The following is an 18,670-nucleotide window of genomic DNA, read 5'->3' on the forward strand; positions in this document are numbered from 1 at the left end:
ACGTGACTTGTTAATAAGGGTACGCCGCTGGTGACGTCATTGCGGTATCAGTATTCTCCCCTGCGTTTCTGACTCAACTGTTCCCTGTTGTTCTCTTCGCTCCTAGGATTCTCCGTTGGAATTTGCCTCACGCCTTCTCGCTGTTGCAAAGCAATGTAGAAAACCGTGCCTGGCCTAGGGGTAAAGTCCACGGACGAGTGAGAAAGGGTGAAGAAGCTGCAGATTTCATCAAGACTTGCACACTGATGATCAGTAATGAATGAAGAGCGCTCTTCGTCGTATCAGTAAGTCAACCTGTTGAACCACGTTGCTGCATGTAGCCGTGAACATTTGCCAGCTGAGAGACTGCAGCTGTCCAGAATGGACATGTAATAGGAATTACCATCCATCTACCAAAATGACAAGATGACGTCGGCAGTCTAGCGGATAGCGGCTTTCAAACTCACGCGATAAGAAATAGAATAGATGGATAGTCGAGGGATGAGGGTTTGCTGTCACGTAGATGAGTCTTTGTTCTTTGTGTAGTAGATCGCGAAACACAGCAAGAGAAAAAGCCAGCTATGACAGACAGAAACAGGTCAATCACACATCATATACCTAGAGCCGTTTCGTCGCGCTGTGTGGGCATAATTGCATTGCTTGCAGGCAAGACCGGAGGGGAAGTTGGAGACTTCACGAAGAACACCTCTCTTTGCACCAATAAAGGTCAAGGCGAATTGTGTGGGGGATGCGCGCTGTCTGTTTGTCTAGCTTGTGTTTTGTGTTTCTTTTGTAGGTGACGGCTGGCGATAGCTTGACAGAGAAGCTGAACGTGAGTTAATTGTGTTTCGACTCGTCTTGTAGGCGCAACGCTGTAGTAGATGCGCTTCGGTATCGTGATTAGAGAACGGAGCTCCTTTCGGTAGAAATTTAAGTGAGGTTGCGGCGTGTGCTCTATGTGATATGTGCCCAGAAAGTGTACACCGCGAACTATATTGACCAGACTATTGGCGGTTGGTCCCAGATGGCAAAAAGCGTGAAAGTAAGCAGGTCGGTTGCGTTTGTGTTCAGAAATAGCGTCGGCTTCATGTTTGGGAACAGCTGGATACCTAATTTCCTGTCTGGAGCGTAGTAATAAATATAAATATAGATTTGGTATAGAGATGTTAGTTAGAGAGGAAATGCTGCTATAGTAGACAGTGTGTAGGAATTGTGCTATTAGTCTTGTCTGACCAACTCTATTGCAATGCTAATGTGGCACTTCTAAGCAATTATAGAGAACTTTCTGATAGAGAGACAGAGGACCTACCTTTTGATAGGAGACACAGATATCATTGGACTTTATTCAGAGTACAATGCCTTTCCTGTAGGCATTTTAAGTACAGTTTGTGTGTGTGTGTGTGTGTGTGTGTGTGTGTGTGTGTGTGTGTGTGTGTGTGTGTGTGTGTGTGTGTGTGTGTGTGTGTGTGTGTGTGTGTGTGTGTGTGTGTGTCTAGCTGGAAGTGATGTAAATGAGACAACTGCTTTAGTTGAAGCTTTCGAAGTGCAATGATACCATAATTATCAATTGATGCTATAAGTGACTAAAATTTAGTATACTGAGCAAAATTTCTTTTTTATGCTTGCACTTTAATTTGTGCATCATGCCACTGAGCTTAGTGCATGTTTAGAGTGCTCTAGTGATTGTGGTGAGTACTTAGGTGTCTACCAGTCTCTTACTGGAAATAACCAGTGGGAGTGACCTTATATCTGGAAGGAGTTGCAGCTACACATAGTAGTACTGTGTATGCATCAGTTTGTGGAGTTTAGCGTGGTTTTACACCCACTCTATCCAGTGTTGAGTTTGGTTAAGGAATTAGTACTCCTTAATTGGTCATATATTAATTAAGGATATTACATTGTCTGGAGAGTCAAACTATAGCAGAATATCTGTTACTTGTTCTACAATGCAGAAACTGTTGACATTCAATTTTAACATGGTTTGATGCAAATTGAAATACTAAAATGTTTAGTTTGTAAGACGTCAGTGTAAAGCTCTAGAAGTTTTAAGGATTAGAGAAACACTGGTTTATAGGAATTGAACACCTCAGATATTCACTATCTAACAATAACTCGGTATAGTAGCGTGATATAAAAGCATGGTCTTGGTTTGTTTCTCACCAGATTTTCTGCTTCAGTTACTGTATTTGGAGATGATTATCATTACGGTACAGGCTGTTATTAGAACGTTTTGGTACTATGTTTCTTTGTATAATGTAGTTAGGGAATAAGGTAGAAGTCATGAAATTTCCTGGAGGATTGCAGACAAAGGAAAACATCACTGATAGCCATATTTCTGATTCTGATTTGGTTGCTTCCTCTACAGAAAAACTGTCAGTAGGAACTGACCTCATGCATTAGTTACACATGCTGTAAAATTTTATTAACTGTAGGTAGTATCAGTGATGTCTTCCTTTGTCTGCAATCCTTCAGGAAATTCCATCCCTTCTACCCTACTGTAAACCAAGAAATTTATGGTGACGATTTACTTTCGGTAATTTCAGTATGACTTATGAAGTACTGAAAATAGATCTGTACCTAAAGTCTATGTAAGGAGCCAGCAGCAATGTCCGGAAACATGGTATCGTCGTATACGGGACTTTATGCCCTAACTTGGATGAAAAAGTGCCTTGAGACTGCTTGCAGCCCATGCAAGTCAGCGTACCTCGCCATACTTGCACGCAGTTCAGAGCTGTATTGCCCATACTGTAAACAAATTTTGCTCTTGCGTGCGGCAGTCTCACACGTAGCAGCAGCAATCTCTGCATTTGCTGAGGTGCATGCTGCCGCGTCAGTTTCCGTCTCTTCAACGTTGGGGTCTGGAAGGCCGGCAGTTCTTGGTATTGGTAACTCGCCTCTCAGAGTTGGATTTGCCTTCCCTAGCCATTTCAGAAGGCTTGTCATCCCGCACACTTGCTAGAGCTGGGTAATTCAACAGCACACGCATGTAATACGTAGTATAGTAGAACCTCGCTAATCTGTAGCCCCCGTGCCAAGGCCTATTCGGATTAGTGAATTGTTTGGATTATCAAAAATGCCAAAGCGCGTAGCCATGGAGGTCCAGACTTTGCCTCAGACACCCAGACTACTATCACATTTATGTACACACATTTCATGTTTGTGGTAAAGGACACTGCTGCAACGACTACATGTACTTCTAAATAACGTGACACTCAGGATTTAAAATAGTTAGATATGCGCATTTGCTGAAAACTAGAGATAACCGCAACCCGGATTTGGCTGCCCAATAGGATCTAGGTACGCAAGGCAGGGTGCCAAAGGTAATTGGGATTAGCGAATATTCGGATCAGCGAGGTTTTACTGTAGCACGCTCACACCTACTAGTTATGTCAAACTTGTGATGTCTGTAATTGTCTACTACTAGTAGTACAGGAACTGCTGTGCTGTACACACACCAGCTGTGCTGAGCATAATTGCGTAATGGCCACTTGCTGTCAACTACTAGGTACTTTAGAGAAATTCTGTGCATCCACACAGGAGTTTCAAGCATTCGACGACTTCAACGTACCGAAAATTGATTGCTACCGAAATGGAATATTCAGGAGGTACCAAAATTTTTATGCTACTGAAAATTTCTTGGTTTACAGTATTCCCTAACTACACTGTACAAAGACACATAGTACCGAAATGTTCTAATAAGAGCCCTGCTTTTAAATGTGCGGAAATTCGGTATTGTTATTATTATCTTCACTTTGTATGTGTCTGTTTGCTTGGTATATTCTGTATGCCTCATTTGATTCTAATGTTGTTGTACAGAATACGTTTGGTGAATTTAATGAAGCTGTCAGTACAATGCGGCAACAGAAGGCTCACACCTTAATTGGAGCCGAGGCTTTGCCTCAAACTCCAGTAGATCCTCCTCTCACCAATTCTTTTGATTTCAAAGTAGCATCAGTGGCAGGCAGAGCGAAGGACAATGAGACATCCAAACTGAAGGAGGAAGGTGAGAGAAAGCAAGAGAGAGAAGAGATAGACAGGCTGCAAAATATGCAATTATTATTAATTAAGTTTTTCAATTAATAGTGCTGTTTTAGTTAACTAAGAGACTTGTGTGTGTGTCTTTATGTATCTGTTTATTGCTTTGGATTGAAGAATTATCAGATCTTGGTAGGTAGGCATGCAGAATCACTTTGTGACAATATGTGTACTGTAGTTACACTTGCTGGTACAGCATTCCTCTTACCATCAGTAAGGTCTATAGACAGCCTGACAAAAACAACTTAGCGTTAAATTGCCATAACCTAACAGATAGCTGTTCATGAAAGTTAGTAACAGATCTAAAAATAGATATATTGGCAGTGGAAACCACAGCAAAAGCATTGTTATATTTAAACTTATGCAAATTAGCTGAAATAGAGTTAGGGCTGTTACTAGTTTAGCTAATGACAAACATTGTTGGAAGCCATGCCTTTAATTTACAGAAGCGTGACTCTTACCACATTGAAAAAATTTGGGAGAACTCTGATTTATATTATGAAAAGTTTGTCACCAATGACTCTCAAGAAGCATTTTACTAAAGTAGATATGTTGTAGTTGTAATGATGTTGTAGTGTTGTTATACAATGACTACTGTACCAGTTGACAAGTGTTGTTGTTTTGTGATAGATCCGCTTGCAGTGAATGGAGTAAAAGACATGGCAAACAGGAATAAGGACAAAGAGAGCAAGGAGACCACAAAGATTGGAAAGAGAAGGCCGCCAAAAATAACACTGCCTTCTCGGTGAGTGTGTGATGTGTGACAGAGATATGTAGGCAAAATGGGCACGAACTAATAGCTTGTTCACACTAGCGGATTTTACCTTGCCAGGACGGTTTGTTCGGCTTGGTTTGATTTTGTCATGTAATGTAAATGCCTATCGTGCCGTGCCAAGAGGGCCAGATTGCAAAAATCGGCTTGGATTTTTTGCGTAGTGTGAACAGTTACCGATCTGCAAGCGTGTTTGTGTGTGCGTAGTGAGTTCGTTGCAAAATGGCATAGTCAGAATGAGAGACATTGAATTGTGGATCGAAGATACCTTACAAGCGCGTCTTGAGGGATGCCGCTGTGTTAGGAAAGTGTATGATGCAATGAGCAATGTACACGTTGTGGTTGTCTTCTCCGACGTAATCTTTTTGACCTGACACGATTTGTCAATCTGGATTGCTGAATTGTCATTAATAATATGGCAAAAGCATACTGACAATCTGTAATTCTCATAGTTAGCGTACGCTGAGTGGCTACACCCACTGGATCGCTAGAGGCTTCTTACGTTGTGTGAATTGGGGCTAGCACTGTATTCCTGGCATGCGACGGTGCGGTCTAGCTTCACACCTCTCCGCACGGTTTGCAAGTGTGCTAGTGTGAACGGGATATAAGTAAACGTGTAGGTAGACAAGAGGGAAGGGGAAGAACGCATGCCTGTTGTAGGTTTTACTTAATTTTGTAGGGTTCTGGTTGATGCTTGTACAAACAAGGAAAAGGTTGATAACAATTTGGACAGAGAGAAGACAGAAGTCTCGAAATCAGTCCCAACAAATAGAGATACACTGAGTGAAGAGGTACTCAAACAGAGGCCAACCGTAGACAAATTGACGTGTAGCAACAGCGACAAGATGGCGGATCAGGTTGAGAGTGGGAAAACTGAAAAGTCTTTTAAAGTCAATTTAATGCTCAATGTATGTTTTGTTTAATTGATACTTTCATGTGCCATAATGGATTGCTTTTACAGTCAAAATTAATAAACCCACCTTCTCCTCTCACGGCTATTCCCACCCCCGTCAGGCAAGGGACACTAGGAAATCGTTTTGATTTTACTCCTGGCAACAGCAAGGTTTGGTGTGAATGCGTTTTGTGGCCTTGTTGTGTTTGGTTGAACAGGCACTTTAGATTTTCTGGTGCTCTTTTTGTCTTTTTTTTCTGAGGAGTTTATTCTGTACTTGTGTATACCCTTGTTATTGGTTGGTCTTTGGTGTGTTCCAAACAAGTGGTGGTAGTGTAGCATAAATATAACATACAATATACACGTAGATCTCTGTCTAAACAGTAGATGAGTCTGTTTATGTGTTTGTCTGTTTGTTGAGTTGCTGCCTGGCTGGCAGGCTGGTTGTGTGTGGATTTCTTCTGAATGATCAGGCTTTTTGCTGAAAAATACCCACACACTAGGATGCAGTCTAGATGTATTAACAATGTGTCATTTTCTACCAGAATCGTTTGATAGCAGCAAAGTGGATATGTTTTTGCATGCATGTAGTTCTTGAGTGAGATATCGCTTGTCTGTTTCCTAAGCTGGCAGGACCAAGGTGAGAAATTTGATGTCTAGTGAGAGTGACGAAGCTAGAAATCATTTGTTCTTGTTTGGTGACGGCTTTACTGTGGCAATAATTCCTTTGTCTTAAATGGCATGCTGTATCTTGATAATGTCTTTCTATTTATTGCAGCCTTGGCAACATCATGGGCAGCAATTTCCAGCATGAATGTTTACATTTAGTAGATTCCCTGGACAAACAGGAATTGCAACATGACATTTGCCATTATATCTAGCTCGGCCTTAGCGTGGCATGGGCTAGACCCATCTATAGCCCATCATTTGTAGGCGTGGTCATAAGAATTGTGGACTGTAAATACGTGTGAGGACCAAAGCTGTCTATAGTATATACACCACACTTTTCCCAGTCTGGATCTGCCACTGATTCTACCATCAGTCAATTAGAAGCCAATAAAATGGGCGTGTCCATAGTAGTGGGTGTGCTCCTAATATTGTAAAGTTTAGCCCCCATTTCTAGAGGTCACGCTACGCCCCTGTCCAGCTACTAACTAAAACTACAGTATGTTAGATCAGAATGGGAGACGGTAGTTAAGTCTGTTTGGGATGGACTATGTATACTACTTTGGACTATGTATACTACTTTGCTCAAAATAGTAGGACACTTGGGGTAATAATCTAATCTGATTATTAGAAAAATAGGTTAATTAAGTTATATTCTATATTGGTGTGAACCATGATAGAAAGTTGTTGTGTAGGTGTTTTTCTAAATTTCCTTGTAATATATGTATGATCAGGAAGTTGAATAGTGTTATGCAGAGGATGTTATGTTTGAGGTTTCCAGTGGTTATGTAGAAAGTAATGTTAGCCCACATGTAGTGTAGCATACATTTGTATGAGTATGTGTGAGATTCTATTTTAGTTCAAGAGGCACTGAGTTTGCATTGCTGCTGAGCACTGTTATAATAATAATAATAATAATTTATTTTTATCACAACAAATCTGGGGTAGTTCCCTCATAGGGGCAACATAACACACACACACACACACACACACACACACACACACACACACACACACACACACACACGCACACACACACACACACACACACACACACACACACACATGTAGACAAATGACATAACTAACACAAAATCACTTAACCTACACGTAAAAATATTACCATCTACCATATTCTAAGGTATTATAAGGTATTAGGTGACGTTTCTTGGATCAGAGAGTGGTGTGTGTTAAGCAAGTGAAATTATTAAACAGACAAAGCTTTGATCCAGACAGACTCTATGATGTAGTAATGGCCTCAAACAGTATAATGTGTGGGTGTTTCTAAATAAGAGTAAAAACTACCACATGTCTTTCTAAACTGTTCTAAACTTTCATAAATGGTTGTCATGAAACCAAGTAAGTGTATAGAGATTGCAAGTCCTGTGGTTTGGTGCCACCCTCGTGCTGTTCATTAGGTGGTAAAAAGATCTTAGAATGTGTAATGTGTTATAGTTGGAGGTCAGTCAGTGTTTTAGTCTGCTTTCTGTTGATTTTTTGGGTCTGTTGTTGGATGTGATTATACTTTAGTTTATACAGCATGTGTGTCTGCTTAAACTTGTCATCTAATGATGTTGTGTATGGTCAGTTGTGTTTGTCTCTTGTGCAACTGTTGCTTGGTGAAAGTGTGACAATTAGATTTATGAGTGTTGCATGTGTGAGTGTTGCAATGTGATTATTGCACGTTATTGTTGCATACACGCGTGTTAATGTAGTTGATACTGATTTTGTTGTTTAGCAGGTTCGAGTGACTGGTGAGTTTGATGACAAACAGAGTACTCGTTTGCTCACTTCAAGTTGTCTCACAGCATCAACGTAAGTATGAGCAAAATTAGTTGTCTGTATGAATAATTGGTGTTTTGAGTTATCTTGTATTTGGTCGACAGTCCATTACAAATTATGTAATCTCATGAAAGTCCGATTCAGAGGTAGTTTAGCAAGTAGTTTAGGTTTAACGGTCATGTGATGGTAACTATTGTTGCACAAATATGGATCCTAATTTTTAGTGCCTTTGCATTGTTCTTTCTTTTCTCTGGAGGATATGTGAAGAAGATAAAATCAGGCAGTCTCAGAGACAGGTAAGATGATGCAGAGAACAAGGAGAGAGTTGACATTTCTGACCACCAATGTCCCATATTCACTATTCCTGTGCACTCCAACTCATCGTCTGACACTCACCCACGCATTATTAGACATAGGGGTAGAAACAACTTTATTACTACAGTGCAAGGGAGTCTCTGATAACAGTGTTCAGATTCTTGATAAAACGTGACAAGTGTAGATGCTTCCTAACTAACACATTATAAACCAGTTTAAAGCGCAACAAATGGAGACACTACCAAACTGTTTCTGATATTGACACCTTTCTGTCTGAGAACACACTTATGGTTGTTTGTCTTACAGTCATGTATTATTTAAAATCAAACTAATGCACACTGGTTTTGGTCAGGTCAGTGGTGCACAACAGGACTGCTGGCATATTGTCGATTTATAGTCATGACCAGGTGTTGTTTTCATGGGTGTTTTATGTATTTTATAAGCTTCACCTTGTCCATTTCAGAGACAATTATAGAAATACATCAAAGTGTCTTAAAAGACTGATAGTCATTTCGTTAGGGGTGTTCCTGTTTTACACATTGTAAACTCTAGTAGTGAATGATGTCTTTTTATTAGTCTTTGACATTGGCTATAACTAATACCATGTGCCACATACCATTTACAGTATCCATCCAAATACACTCTTACTGTAATTCAAACCGCCAGGCTTCAATTCAATCACTCTTTAAGTTAGTCTGGGAGTTTTGAACATTAATTAAAAGTTTAGCTATGACCCTGACTGAATAGAAGAACCACAGGATCACTCCTAAGAAAGCATGCTGGTAGTAGAGTATTGACAACTTTCATTGTTGAGTAATTGACAGGATAAGTACTTTCCTGCTCTCTAGCAGCATAATTAGTCAAGGATATGAAGCAGATTGACTATACATAGACTTTTAAACCCCAGTCTAATTTAATACAAAACCTGGATCTTTGTACTACACAAAACGGCTTCTCTAATTTCACCCTTTAATTGATGCTCTGGAGCTTGTTTTTGGGCAGATACGGTATTGTGATTACCGTTGAAATTCTCAGTGATTTTTTATTATGCATAGGCGGGTTTTCACATAATATTGAGGCAGTTGTTAGGAATTCGGGTGGGTGACTTGCTAGTACATTATGTAGTTTTTCTTGTCTATTACTGATTGTTTGGGGTAGCATTCTAAGTACATGTAAAGTGGCAAGGCCATAATATTACAATGTTATGTAATTGAATGTTCTTGTTTAGGTTGTCTGATGAGGACAGTGAAGATGACATGAACCCTAAAGTTTCTGTTTGCTCAGAAGTTGTGTCTCATAACAACACCAACTGGTATGAACTTATTGACAAGATGATTTCATGAGTGTTTAGCAAAACGTGACATGGCCACATGTCAAGCATGCAACTTCTTTCAGTAGCTTTTCAGTGTTCTGTAAATAGAATGTGAGTGCCACTGCATGTGTATTGCTTGCAGTGGCAGGTGCAGGACTTTATAGGAGGACCACAAAAATTTATAAGTAGGCATGGTTTCAACTTCTCAGAAAAACTTCTCATAGCATAGTTGTTGCCCACACATCATAGCTCTATGTCATGCCAACTTTAGTTTGCTGAGTTAGATAATTAGTCTATTAGCTGTCCTCACACATCTGGTGATGTTCTTGGATTCTGTTGTTTTGCTGTGATATGGTTGAATGCTGATTGAATTTGCAATGATTATTAAGCCTTCCAGAAAGGTACAGCTAGCACAGCACATACTATTATATGTACCTGATCCGTTGCAAGCATAGAGGTTTGGTATGAAAATCAGCTTTGTAGTATAAACGGTTGATACTGATACCCACTCACAGAAGAACTGAACACAAACTCAACCCTACATACCAACGCTAATGCGTTGGTGATATATACATACATGCACATGCTGTTTGTATGTACAGAACTAAATAGTAACGATGCACAAGTGTAAAATATCTTGTTGAATGTGCATGTCCAGGATGACATACGAGTTGTTTGGGTCATGTATGGTTCTTGTTTTTAAGGTGACTTACATTTAAATAGCACAAAGAAAACAAATCTGTATTGGAAAGTTAATTGACATGCATGAGAGATGGTGCTACCCCTTGGCCAGGGTTTTGTTGCTATTGTTGTAATTGATTTGGACACTTAATACTATAGTATGGCTTCTGAGCAATGACTGTGAAGTGCTCATAATTACAGAACAGGTGATCTTCAACAATACTTTGTGGCTTTGTGTCATTAATAATGAGCTGCTCAGCACATATCTTTTGCAATGACATGTGTTAGGTATTCTGATGACTCTTTTTATTTGTTGTGTCTTTATGGGATATGAATTGTTGTGATATTTATAATTGGCTCATTGTCTGTAGTGAAACTGATGTCCAATCTCAGTTGTCTGACATCGACAGCTCTTCATCGTCTTCAAACTCTGATTCATCAAGCGACTCTGAATCAAGTAGCAGTGATTCAGATAGTGAAGACGAAGCGGAGTCTCTTAGTCCAATTTCAACAGCTGTAGTACAACCTTGCTCACCAAAAAGCTTTACGAATGAGCAACATGTTGAACAGTCACAAGCAACTATGGCCGCCAGCAGATGTGAGCAGACAGTTGGAATTCAAAATGTGGAAATTGATGTTGTTAAGTCTGTTGATCCCACACCGTGTGGTGAGCAGCATATTGGTGCTGCCAGTAGAGGTGAAACTGGTGAGGAAGATTGCTTACAAGATGGTAATCAATCTCAGTTGTCTGCTGAGACTGAAATGAAAGAACTTCTGCCCCTGGAAAGTGCCGTGTCTCAGTTTCACAATGTTGATCAAGTCAAACATGAACATACGGATGGCAGTTTTATGGAGGCAGAGGAAACTGTGACAGTCACTGACTGCAACACAGTACAAACACAATGTCTAGAGGAGATGCAGACAGACGCACAAACAGACACGCTGACACAGGTATTACACAGTTGCCATAAAACTAAATTGTTTGATTTCTTACTGGAGCGTGATGGTGCTTGTAGAGATTATTGTACTGAAACACTAGTTTGGTGCAGCAACTTTACAATGAAATGAAATGAGGTCTAATATCTAGCTGTTTGTCTCTGGACATTCTAACTAGCCGTGTTTTGTTGGCAAAGTAGCATGACAGGGTACTCAGTATTTATGCGTAGGTAGCTAGTTAGCGTGTAATGCAGTCAAGGCTTACAATGAGGGCTTATCTATGATCACAAATTTGGAAGATTATTAGGAACTCCAAGCCCTGCTAACAAATTGTAATCTGGTGAGTATACCAATTTCTAGTAACTGTGGCTGTGAGTAGTTGCTCAGGTTTTTTACAGTTAGTCTCTACTTTTTGTGTGCATGGTTTCATCTGTATGTAAGACATCAGGTTTGGAATTCTACTGTGAAGTTAGAGTTACATTAAACGAATATTTAGTAAGTAGCAGTTCATGTGACACGTGAGCTGTTTATAGCTCATAGTTTGCACAGTTTCTAAACGATGGACCGACAGCTGAAGGATCTGTGGATTTGATAAGTATTTCACCCAGCCACACACGCAGCTTCTCGCATTGTTCTCACTGGTCTATAAGATTGTAGAGGGTTTGTAAAGTGTTCATAGGTGCACGAAGTCATGTCTACAGTATGTCCAATGGATGTGTTACATACATGTAGGGATGGGCATTTTTGTACAGTTAGTAACTGTAAAGAAATACTGTAGCACCATTGTTATCTTAATGGCATTAATAGTGGGCATATTAAGTTGCCTAAATGATTTTGAAATTTGGTTACGTACTTCAGTTGTTTCTTACTTTGTAATACGTTTGTTTCTAAATAAATGTCTGCCATGAATTTTGAGTTGACTTGGTGTGTAGTTGGGCATCTATCTGTAACATTTTTATCCTAAGTCCTAAATGTCAGGAGCTGCCTCTCAGAGGTCACGCCTCCTAGCTGTTACATTTTGTATGCTCATTTTTTACAGATCGCAGACAATGAGAGAAAGGTGGATCAAGAGACTGTTATTCATAATCTCTCTTGTTCACCAATTGCTGAGTCATCGGATTCTGAAAGTGACAGCAGTGGTGATGGTTTAGTGATTGACATGAACGGTGAACATTTTTCGAATCCGAAGTTACGCACACCCAACAGGAAGCCATCACTCTTACCATCTAAACTCATGGTCAACATACCAGTTTCTCGACTACACAGAGTACCGAATAAGTTACATATGAAAGGTGCATAGGTTTATCAAAGACTATCCAATCAGTACTTATATTTGTCTTGACAGATCGACTTAAGAAACGGTCGAAGCTGATTAACAATATGAAAGGAAATGATTCCAAGCGTGTTAAATTTGGTTCCAGTGTTGATGATCAAATTTCAGAAGTCAGCAGCACAACGAACACATCTCTGGTGGTTGAAGCAGAAACAAACTGCGAGAAAAGAGACGAGAGTGAGGAAATCAAGAAAAGGCATAGATATGACCGAAGGATACCGAAATCGAAAGACTCTGTGAGAAGAGATGAGGAGAGCAGGTTATTGTAGTTTGTGGGACGTATTGATGTTACTAGTGTGAGTAAAATGAGTGGGGATGATGGTGTAATTGTGATTGTTTCACAGGAAGCTTCCGTCGCACGATTATTATTTTCAAGAAGCGAGAAAGTTAAAGCACAGAGGAGATGCTGAGGTGAGGTAACCGAGATGTCTAAACTTGTCGATGTTGTGAATGTGTGTGGTTGTTCTTGTGCTGTAGCGTGAAACGAGCAGCAAAGCCAAGTTGTACATTCAGTCAGGAATACAATTTATCTCATGTAGTTATGCAATGGAGGTCAGTTGATTTGACTGCGTACAACTAGAGTGACACTGCTGAATGGGAAGACGCAACCAACCAACAAATCACACACACACACACACACATACACACACACACACACACACACACACACACACACACACACTTGGACAGATGGGTAGACATACTAACAGATGAGTAACATGTATGGGTCATAATGAAGTATCGTATATACTATAGTCTAGTCCAAACCACAGCAGGAAAGCTGTTCATAAGATGTATGAAGACACGATTTCTCTTATACGGTCAGTTTCCTTGCATTTAACAGTGCATTCATTGTATTGGCAACAATGATAATATTTGCTCATAATGTGTCAGATATGTTTTGGGAATTTCCGAAGAAAGAGAAAGCAGACGTGACATGACAAAGGGTGATCGCCGCCTTACGGTTATTTGGTAAGATAGGTAGATAGAAGTTCAGTGTGTTGAGAGCAATAGTAATTGTGTGAAGATACACCAACTTATTTTATTTGAGTGATTTTGTCTTCAGAGTAGGTTAGTTTGCACATTTGGCCAGTACAGTGGCTTACTTGTGGAGACCTTCCAGGTCGTGTTTTTGTAATGAAATGTTAGGGCAGTTTGCTGTTAGATGTTCTATTTTAGATGTTGACAAAACCTGTAATGACGAACAGAGTTTACGAAAACTATTGATTCTAGAGCAAGGCAGTCTGTGGTGTTTGTTGTGATGGCACACAGGCTGCTCAGTCAATCATTTATGTAATAACGACTGAGAATTAAGGTTCGTATAGTATAGCGAGTTTAAATTACATCTGACAATACATTGGGGATGAAAGGAAGCAAGAGGAGAATGGAAATTTATTGCATGCGTTATGGCATGGGTGTGGCCACACTAAGTGAAATTTGGTCGTGATCTGTACTGTTGCTTCGGAAATGTGAGATGGAATTCTTGTACTGTACTTCCACAAGAACTGAAACAACTGTGGTGTGGTTCTTTGGACTATAGAGAGTAAATGTAAGGTTGTAGTGCTATTGACATTAATAAGTTTAGTTATGATAGAAGAGTAAATGATTGAGTGATAGGATTGTTCCATACTAGATCTGCTCTAATTTAACCTGTTTAGTTGAGGGCGTCTGCACTTGACGTTCTCACATACAGGACCTGCTGCTACTTTGGGACCTTTATTGCAGCAAGATATATCAGGAGTCATTGTAGCAACTCTCTCTTTTGCTCCTCAGACTGCTTGAGGCGCTTTCTTTTCAGAATGTCCTATAAGAGAGTAAATAAGACCAAGAAGAGAGATGCACTTGCAGCAGCTATTGTTAACAGGAATGCACGTTATCATCATGTGATAGTTACACCTATACAACTTGAACTAAACTACCCCTGAACTAGGGGTGCGTTTCCACTAGCGCTTAAACTTGTTTACCAAGTGGTTTTAGCTAAACTGGTTTAAGGATTGACCTGTTTCCACCTGCACTAAACCAGTTATATTCTAAACCTAAACCACTTCCTTAAACCTACTTTGAAGTGGGTTTAGCGAAGTGGTTTGGGTTTAACTATCACGACAACGCTGTTTTGATGATATTGACTATTTGCTGGCATAGGATTGCCTTGAAAGATGTCAGGGTCGTTAACTAAAGGAAAGAAATCAGCAGCTAAGAAGGTGTTCTTGGTCATTGTTTTGCAAATTGCTAGTAGATGCTGAATCATGTGACAATCAACAGTTGCTCTGTCTCAGCGACAGAGCAGCTTAATACTTCAAAACAAGCCTACAATGGCGTTTCTAGACAGTTTGTTTAGCACATTCAAGATGTGCAAGTTTCTAGTGAAAACAGTCACTTTCGTGAACTGGTTTAGTTTTTCATCTGAAACTCGGAGCGTGAAATAAGCCATGGAGAGGTGTCGGACGCCGCCGGCAATGCAGATCGTGCATCTATCCCTACATGGTAGCTACAAGAGCTCGCTAGAATTGAGGAATAGCCTATACCCATAGTGACAGATGATGCACCGGTAGCGGTGTTCTACAGAAATTCAACAACTGCAAGTCAGATGTATGCGTTGGTATACTGCTAAGCTAGTCTACAACTTCATACATTTGAGATGTCTGTCCGGATGCCATCACACTAGTGCGCGCTCTGTGTTCCACCCATATTTGGGTCACGTGCAACTAGGAAAAGATCGAGAAATTGCTTTTTCGTTCAACAGCATGTTATCTCAAACTGGTAAATGGATAAATTTGTGCATAAAGGCACGATTTCAAGTTTGCATGGGTGTGTCTGTGCGTGCATGGTGAATCGTGAGTGGGCACCTTTAAGGTGCAGGTAGTGGAAACGCGGCTTAGGTTCAGCGAAAGTTGTTTAAGCTGCCAACTAAACAAGTTTAGCTCTAATGCATAGTTCTGAACACGTTTAGATCTAAACAACGTTTAAGTCGCTAGCGCAGACTCGTACTAGGTGTGCATTATTTTTGTGTGCCTTTTAAAAAAGATGTCTTGTATTTTGGTTGTATGGATTGATTGCTCCGAAAAGTTAAAGGAGTGTCTTTGTTGTTGTAGTTTTAGGTGTCTGTCGTTGCTTTACTATCATCTGTTCAAGATGAAACGTTCAACTGCAATGCACCAACATGAAGTGTGTATTGTACTTATTGGTGTTGTTTTGTTTTTTATGTTTTGTGTTTTGTTGTTAGATTCTGCAGGAACATTTCAGTGAGAAGGTGATGTCACCACTTACATTGATGATTATTGTAGACATTTAAGACTTCCATGGTTGCTCTCTTATTTTTGTGTTCCTATATTTCTGTGTGTGCCTGATGTATGTCTGTTTGTCGTACAATAGTAACTGTGAATGAGGTCTGTGTCTCCAATTGTTTCTTATTTATTCTAACATACTAATTGTTAGGTGTTTGTTTGTCTGTCTGTTTGTCTGTCAAATAACATTTAATTCAAACATACATCTATAATGCAATGCTAGCAAGGTTTTATATAAAGTTCCACAACTACGAGAATTCACTTGCACTACATTAGAAAAAGCATAAACACTTAAAAACAAAGCAGACTACCTCTAGAGCAAGCTAATGGCTAAAGACCTGGGTAGAGCAGGCTACAGCACAGTGAATGTCATTGGTGAGAGCTGAGATTTTCTCATTATGACTTTAGTGTTGCACTTTGACATTGAGTTGAAAATCTCTTTCTATGTGTCTAGAAACTCAGCAATAGTAGGTCGACCAAGTTTATCTTATGGCTTCGTGGCTAGCCTTTCCAGAAGTTTTTTCCCATCTCACCCCATTGCTCGAAATGTTTTACGACTAAAGGAATTAGACTGACTGTTGATTCATTTGATACATTTTCTTGTACATATTTTACCTTTCTTCTTCGTCTCTTCTTTCTGCAGCAGCGCAATCTGACTCAGATGACCTTGGAAAATATCAGAACTCCAAGGGTGTGCGAGAGCTATATTCAGGCCGACGTCTGTCTGTCTGTCTGTCTGTCAAAGAAATATATTGTCTGTCTGTCTGTCTGCCAAGAGGAAGAGGAACTGCTTCCTCAACTGTAGTTATTTAGCAGTAGCAGCTAATAGAAGATTAGTTAAGAATCAAAGTCTCATTGGTCAGGTCTTGTGTCTGTTTTCATCTGTTTGTTCCATTCTGATCTGATCTCTTGCTTACTTGAATTGTCCGTCTGTGTTGAGTCGTGTAGTGTACTAGTGTAGGAAATGACTTGATTTATATAGGCCAAGCAGACTTCTCAGTTGCAAACCTCACCTCTTGCTCCGTATGACATTTCTGCTTCAAGGTCTTGTCAGCTGTTATCTCTCAACATTACATTGTAGTAGAAATGTGATTTCTTAGATCACCAGCTCCGTCTCCTGCTAGTGTTGGCAGCACCGGGAGTGCTGGCAGTGGCACAGAGCAACATCCGTCTTCTGGACACTCACTGCAACAAGGTGAATATCTTATGTTTGTAGCATTCTGTAAAATATTTACTTTTTGAGGGAACTGCAAGAGGATTTTATCAAGCTATAAACCATAAGTAGGAGGCACAGTAGGTAAAAGGCTGTTGTGATAGCTGTTTCTTTATGATGAGAAAGATTATCATACTCTTCAGAAGCTAAAGTTTAAGAATGCTGAAAATTTTGCTATGTTTGACAAGTCAATGAGCGCTGACTTGGAAGAAGTACACTATTGTTAACCAACGTGTACACAATCGGATGCAGACCCATGATTAATTGTCATGTGTCACTAATTTTGATTTTAGAACTCTGCTACTGGTGAGAGAAGGACTTAATTAATGCACAGATGTTTGACAAGTCAAAATGGTAAATGATATCATGAAAGTAGTAGATCTCACTTACAGTATGTATCTTATTCTACATGAGAAGCAACAATCGAGTCTAGGTGTGCTTTTGCAATGACCATTGTGGTCGACTCATTTCTTTGTAGCTGATGCATCTCATCTACTGCTAGATTGTAAGGCTTAGTATGTGGATGGGTATTAAATTGTGTTCTCTTGGATTTCTGTGGCAAATTCGTGCAACAAGGTGTAGTTCTTGAATTATGACAGTTTTGCCTTTTGATGATTCTCAATAGTTTGCTGCAAACAATCACTGGTACAGTACTCTAAGGTCACACATGCGTTTTGGAGCAAAACTGTACAGTTGATTCAAAGAGCAATTATTGCTAATCTGTGTACAAAAAGAAACCACTAATAATGTGCATCAACGGTTGCACCCCTGGTTCTTCCATTATGGTTTGTGTTTTTTTCCTAATACTAACTGATGGGGCTTTTGTGTATGACAGCTGGACGTAGTGAAAGTATGACCGTGGCAGTGCCACATAATATGGTTTTAATGACACATCAGCATCTTCGCACAATGAGCTACATTCTCAAGAGTCATGATTTATGGCGACAGAGTGAAGATCTTGAACTGAAGTACTGCAAGAGTACGTGTCATACAAGCTATTGCACTTACACTTGAGCATGGGCACTAATTGAAGCATTGATATGTAGATTTCTTCAGTGACATCAGCAACAAGCTGTCGTATCTCAGGTTAGGACAGAAAATTCTTCTGCACTTTTCTATTGTTTATGGTATGTTATAATCTTCTGTTTCTGTCAGTTCGATGCCGGCCTTGGTTGATTGGATGAATTCTGCAATAAAATGGCTCTCTGAATCATAGTTCAGACGTCTCAAGAAAACATAGAGGGTAGAGTTAGAAGATTGAGATGTTGTGAGCTAGTTAGTTGTGATGAACTCCTACAGTAGCTGTAAGTCCTAGGCTGTCCACGTTATTGGACGTCCTATGCATATGAATTTGACTAGATTCCTATACTCCTTTATTTATACAGCTATCAGAGAGAAGCTACTGATTTAGTGGCGTGCAGATAATATGAAATGAACTTTTTGGAGCTTTGTTATTGACAGTGTGGACTC

At 39.9% G+C, this 18,670-nt stretch overlaps 1 protein-coding gene across 2 annotated transcripts; it reads left to right on the plus strand.

Moving 5' to 3' along the window:
- Positions 1–54: 54 nt before the first annotated feature.
- Positions 55–18,654, plus strand: LOC134189541 (AF4/FMR2 family member 3-like). 2 transcript variants are annotated; one of them, XM_062657843.1, is made up of 24 exons: positions 55–284; positions 526–577; positions 646–705; positions 776–811; positions 3,796–3,982; positions 4,645–4,759; positions 5,466–5,694; positions 5,748–5,849; positions 8,083–8,159; positions 9,670–9,753; positions 10,806–11,385; positions 12,410–12,662; positions 12,716–12,962; positions 13,048–13,114; positions 13,181–13,255; positions 13,460–13,524; positions 13,598–13,675; positions 15,796–15,868; positions 15,927–15,953; positions 16,970–17,031; positions 17,088–17,182; positions 18,036–18,179; positions 18,247–18,286; positions 18,356–18,654. In XM_062657843.1, exons 1-24 carry the CDS (start codon positions 256–258, stop codon positions 18,414–18,416), a joined length of 2,838 nt encoding a protein of 945 aa, XP_062513827.1. In that variant the 5' UTR covers positions 55–255; the 3' UTR covers positions 18,417–18,654. The 2 variants fall into 2 exon arrangements, with proteins under 2 accessions (XP_062513827.1, XP_062513828.1); XM_062657844.1 differs by having other exon boundaries at positions 8,086–8,159.
- The last annotated feature ends 16 nt before the right edge of the window (positions 18,655–18,670 follow it).

Source organism: Corticium candelabrum, chromosome 14, assembly GCF_963422355.1.
Source record: "Corticium candelabrum chromosome 14, ooCorCand1.1, whole genome shotgun sequence".
In the NCBI taxonomy this organism is placed as follows: domain Eukaryota; kingdom Metazoa; phylum Porifera; class Homoscleromorpha; order Homosclerophorida; family Plakinidae; genus Corticium; species Corticium candelabrum.